Raw genomic sequence first — 6,000 nt, 5'->3', positions numbered from 1 at the left:
TTGAACTTGCCAAATTTTTAGTTTGAACAAAAGAAAGGTACATGGGTGATATGTTTACTTGGAGATGTCGTTTTACATCAATTGTGAGCCTTTAAATTGTTTAATTTGTAAGGGATATCCTCAACAACCAATAACACAACAAAAAATACACAAGACACTGAAATTAACATCAAACAGAGACTATCTTATAAGATTTACAATGGAGAACAACTGTGGAAATTAATTGGACTTAAATATCACTAACCTCATACCAATAGCAGTAATGTAATGCTTCCCTTGCGTTAAATAAAATTATACATACATATGAATCCATGTTATACAATAGCTTTATTCCAAATAATTCATTCAATCATGTCCCACCAATACATCAAATCATCAATTTGTAAACCATCAATCATGAATCCATAAAAGGAAGGTATTAAATTATTAATCAATCTTAAATTGGAATAAAGAAAACAATTAAATAAACCAACAATCAATTATTCAAGTGTTAACAATTCAGATAACAATCACTCGAGCATTGACCCCTTGAAGCATAATGTAAGTATTCACTCATCAATTCTGCAAGAAATGATAATAAAAACAAAACATCTAATAAATTAAAATGTTAGCTCATATGTCCTATGTATAGAATTATTATAGAAATGATACTTTGAAAAATTGAAGTTCATAATATTAGATATTGTTTAAGATAAAAAATGGATTACATTGTTCTCCAAATATAGGTCATAAAAGAAATGAGTACCAAGTTTCTTAAGTAGTTATTTGTATGAATAGTTCTAGCCTAAAATCAAGGATAGTTCATAATGTGTTTTATCTCAAAGCAACAATATTTGAAATTTCAGAAACCAAACATTTGATTTCACCTTTGAAGTCCAATTTTGAAGCCTTTGCAATTGTAGTTTTAAATCTTGATTCAAAATTGTAGACTTCATTTATTATTGAAAGGGTGAATCTGAACTTGTTAAAAAACACAGCTTTGATGATGTCTTCAGCACTTGAATCAACTTCAGTGTCATACTGTAGCATATACAACTCTATGGCAGGCATATGCAGTAGGGTTTTCGCTACTTCATCGAAAACAACTACCCAAATATCAGTTGTGTGATCTTGGAGTTTTGCCTGCAAGAGGTATCTGTACTTGCAGTCTGGAATTGTCTTCTCGCATTTACAACAAAACCATGTCTTGTCTAGATTTTCAATGACTTTTTTCTTGCATTCTTTTCCATTCACAATTATTGGGCAAGATGGGTAACAAAATGTATCTTGCTTGATGGATTTGACAGTTGCTTTTATAATTATTTCCAAGGGTTGTTTCATTTGAATGCATTTCTCCAAGACACCTGCAATTGTGAGTGAAATTGTTGTATTATTATTTTTCAATAATATTGGCAATGATGGTATTACAAATTCTACTCCTTCCATCTTGGACCATAGGGCTTCAGCTTCTGGTATGAATGGATCTATTATCAATATGGTTGCTGCTGTAGCATTGATGACCTTTCCCTTGAATTCAAAAATACGCCCATTCCTTATAGCAAGGACAATAATCTTAACAGAATCTTTCAAACTTCGTATTTGTTCACCCTCATTTAGACAAATGGGTCCCCACAAATTGACATCTATTGATGCTAGTGACATGTCCATTAATGTGACACTTCTACGTTGAACCTTACTTGCATCCTTTCATTGAATTATTGAGATATCTCCAACACTGACTACAACCCCAATAATATCAACCAATGTATTGTTTTTTATGTTTGCAATGTCATTAATTGGCCTAAAATTGTATCCAACAGTCCCAATAGCCAACTCATCATCACAGTGTTTCAATATCGATGAATGGTCAAGAGTGATTTCCATGTGGCTATTCAGTTTGTTGTATTGTTTGTTTGCCTCTTTAACTGAACCTTTTGAAATTGCATAGTTGCCACCTATTTGCACTCTTTCATAGTGCAGTTCTGCAATTTTATTGAAGCAAACTATTCTTATTTATGTGTCTTCGTTGTCCAATATGTCAAAGCTAAAAACTTGGCCACTACCTCGATTGTTACTAAATTGTCTAAGCTTCTTTTTCATTGTAACCCTCCCTTTGATAGTCCATCTAGTTTGATATGGATTTAAATCCTTTATGGGACTGATACACTCAGGTATTGGTAGTTCCCTGCGAGGTGTATGGATGCCAAATTTTGCTCTTTTGTTGGACGTGACAGTTGTTTTCTCTTCCACCATCTGTTCCTCTTGAGACTTATATAGATACCTTGGTTTCTCAATGATTTGATTGTCTCATTGGATGATTTGTAGGCTGAAGATAATTATGGTCCTATTAGAAGAGGTTGCAATGATATAGGATTAATTATATATATTATATGTAAATAAATGAAAATGTGTATATAAGTTAAGTTTGAGAATTGGTATGTCTACCTGGAATCTCCTGTTGCCCGACAAACATAATTTGTCAATGATACTATAGATTGTATTTTCAGCGTGTCTGAGAATAACAGGTCATTGGATTTTTCTGGCAAAATTGCAAATTGCATGTGTTTGCCATCAAATAAGACAATCTTGCATTGATCTTGATCTTCAAGGATGGAAATCCTTTTGAATGATAAGATTTGCAAGATTGGATTTGTAACAAGATCTCCAGCATTGATCGACAAAATCGCATTGGTAGTCAATAGTGCTTCTAGTATAGGTTCCTAAAACCAATAATTTGAGTTATATAATTTTTGTTAAGGTGAGATATTGTTAGTATATTACCGTTATAAATGTATAAAAATAATCATTGTTACAAATAATTTCATATTGTTAAAGATTCATATTATTATATGCATGTACAAACATATGCATATAGTGAAGAGTAATGATAAGAGAAAGTAATTGCGAAATACAAACTTATACATACATATATTGTGATATACTAAAACTTTTGTGTGCACAAAGTATATTTGTTGAAGGCTTATAAATGAAATTTTAAAAATGTAACAAATGATAACTTACTCCATTAGTGCTCTCTCCAGGGTTTGAACATGTTGACCTAATTTCCTTTGTCATAGTATCCTACAAATTTTGGGAAACATAATTGGGTAGAGAAAGTGTTAATTACCAACTTACATAGGCAGTTTAAGTTTCTCAAATCAAAAAAAATATTTAAATATATATCTATATGCTATATAAAAATATTAAAGCCAACATTTGAATAGTAGTAAAATAATTTTTCAAAGTAACTGGATGATAATATGTAGGAGGAATGAGTGATAACTCACAGTAGTTTTGATCCCTTCATCATTGGAAATTGTGGTTTGTCCATGGTTGGAATTTTCAGATCTTGTTTCTGTCAACATAGTATCCTGTGTAAATGTATATTAGTAACAAACCACTACAAGTCAATGAATAGTAATAATTTCTTTTACATTCATACAAAAAAAACTCATCAGCAAACTGAACATTCAATTGAACGTATATTTAAATACCTTGAAAATAGAGGATAACAAATTAATTGAAGATCGACTGTAGTTGTTTATAGGGTCTGACTATAAATTGTCAAACTTTAGTATCATATTGAGCCAAGAAAATATCTCATATTGAGCCTATGTCATAGGTACAGTAGTAATGTGTCATAACCCTCTTGGAGCAAGGGTTAATGTAAGGTTGGTCTATAGAGAAAACTTTGTTGAACCATATATTGGACTTGTGTCGAGGAGTTGGAAAATTGTGTAAGACTATTTGAAGGTTGTTAACCTATTTTGTGCTACTATTAATGCCATTAGTAAGGAGATGGCAAAGATTATTCAAGCACTTGCTTCAGATGATATATCCATCAGTGAACAGTGAACAAGAAGGAAATCTGGAAGAGTTGATGGTGTACCGAGTTCATTTTTGGATTCAAAAGACAACAATGCACGACTAGTGGGATGTTTGGGATTTTCCTTAAACTAAGCAGTATCTAAAAAAATCAGTTGTGTTCGAAGGCCTCACAAGTATGGGTCTACTTCTACTGACTATGTGTCAATTCTAGAAGAGAAGGAACTAAAGGATTCTTTGAATGCTGATAATAATGTCAATGCAGAATCATCAAAGGTTGTTGTTAAACATAGGAATAATTTGCAGCAAGACTCCTCCAGGTACGTTGGGCCACCACAACCAAACAATGATGTTGTTGGTTTTGAGTTGGTCGAGCAACATGTAGAGCTTTGTTTGGTTGAGGGGGGAATGGTCAATAATGATGATGGTAGCAATCGTAAATTAGATGGGGATGATTGTTGGACAGTGGAACAACAACATATTCCTCAGAATGAAGATAGTTTGGATTGTACATATGGTGTTGTGGGGGTTAAGGTTGCCAAGAAGAATGAAGATGAAATTCTGGTGGTGAAATCATCAAGGAAAGATGATAGCTTTTGACACAATGGCAATTGATGTTTGCAACAATGATAAGGAGAAGGAAGTTGGAGCTAATGATGTGCAAGCCTTATTCAAAAAAAGAAAAAGAAAGGATATGATTCTATTACTTACTTGGTATCCAAATACATTCATGCTAGATTCGTGTTAAGGTCCTAACTATTAATTCCTTGCTTTTAAATTTGTTAATGTGAGTCGTGCATGTTAGCCAACTAGTGTATGTTGTAATTTCAGAAAAAATGTAACTAATGTTTGGCCCTTTGGATTTTTTCCTCTACTATCCATATGCTTGTGTAGGGTGGGAGCATTTTCTAATAATGCTTTAATATATATTGCTCAATCCATTCATGTCGGATGAATTGATAATAAGTGCCTACAACTTTCCTTGTCAAAGTTTTGAACTCCTTGCTGTCATTTGCATTTTCTGTAAATAAATGATCTACGATTGGTCCATGTTGGTTGTATTTTTTTCAAATTGAGTATGGCAGAATTAATCATCACAGGTGATTATGATTTTTCTCTCTGTATTGCAAAATATAAGTGCATTACAAGTCATGTTATGGATTCAACTTTTTTTGTAGTTTAAAGGTTTATGTGGTCTTTTTTCTCTCTAGGTTCCTCAAGAGACCTCCAAACTATATTTTCCCTTACTGTATCATATTATTATCAAATAAAATAATTATAAGAATAACTATACTATATTATAATTATAACAATATATGTCATCTGGTCAGAACTGGTCATTTCTTGATGGATGGTGGGATGGTCTCTTGGGCGTATTGTCCAAATGGTTGGTCATATACAGCTAGATAAATTGGCCACTTTGCTAGAATGCTTCCAGTATGCTTGTTCTGACAATGGCTTCAAATTTCTTGTTGTATTTGTTGAGGTTACCCCTCATATAGGGACACTGCTTCCGTTGGCTACTGCAAGAATCAAAGAGGGTCAAGCAAAGACCTCTAATTCTCTTTACCTCAAATAACCCTAGGGATCTAACGTAGGAGCATTCCTAACAACTTAAGCTGTGCCCGATTGCATTAGTCTATTGAGCATTTCCAAACCTTGCAGAGCAAATAGCATGGCAGATATGAAGTAGAGCAACATCAAGAAAAAGGCACATGACATCCAAATAGTTCCACTCCAATATTTGGACCCTCGTCACGAAGCGATGATCAAAACATATGTTACACCAGCTTGGGACTTTGGAGGCTAATGCGAACCACTGCAAACCATCAAATATGATATATAGGCATGTTGAGAAACATAGAAGATCAGTAATACTTAGGGAATAGTTAGGGAGCTGTAGAGTAGGAGGATGGAGATTCAAGAGCTTTACATTCTAATATTTTTTTGTAATAAGCCCATGGCAACTATAAGCCTACATGTGGGGTCTATGGGCTAGTTGTAAGCCTAAAAGCATGTTGGTTTGTTTTCTTCAGCATTCAATTCTGTGTTATGTCTTATGTGATTGGTTGCAAGGTTGGACTGCCCATTTTGAACCCTCTAACCTTAAATGCATTAGAGGGTGATCTTAAAGAGTCATGTCTAAGGGAATCCAATCCATGTAACTAGGACCTTGGTGCCCCATGGTTTTGAAAA

General features: G+C 33.5%; 1 protein-coding gene across 1 annotated transcript; it reads right to left on the bottom strand.

Annotated features, from left to right (window-relative positions):
• Nucleotides 1-813: 813 nt before the first annotated feature.
• LOC149556584 (replication protein A 70 kDa DNA-binding subunit C-like) lies at nt 814-1,647 on the bottom strand. The gene has a single exon (XM_089829914.1). It carries the CDS (start codon nt 1,645-1,647, stop codon nt 814-816), a length of 834 nt encoding a protein of 277 aa, XP_089686040.1.
• Between the last annotated feature and the right edge of the window lie 4,353 nt (nt 1,648-6,000).

Source organism: Cupressus sempervirens, chromosome 5 (genome assembly GCF_028749045.1).
Source record: "Cupressus sempervirens isolate cs-2001-9-10 chromosome 5, ASM2874904v1, whole genome shotgun sequence".
Taxonomy (NCBI): domain Eukaryota; kingdom Viridiplantae; phylum Streptophyta; class Pinopsida; order Cupressales; family Cupressaceae; genus Cupressus; species Cupressus sempervirens.
Note: the sequence above shows the minus strand (reverse complement) of the source record. Positions and strands in the feature narration are given on the sequence as shown.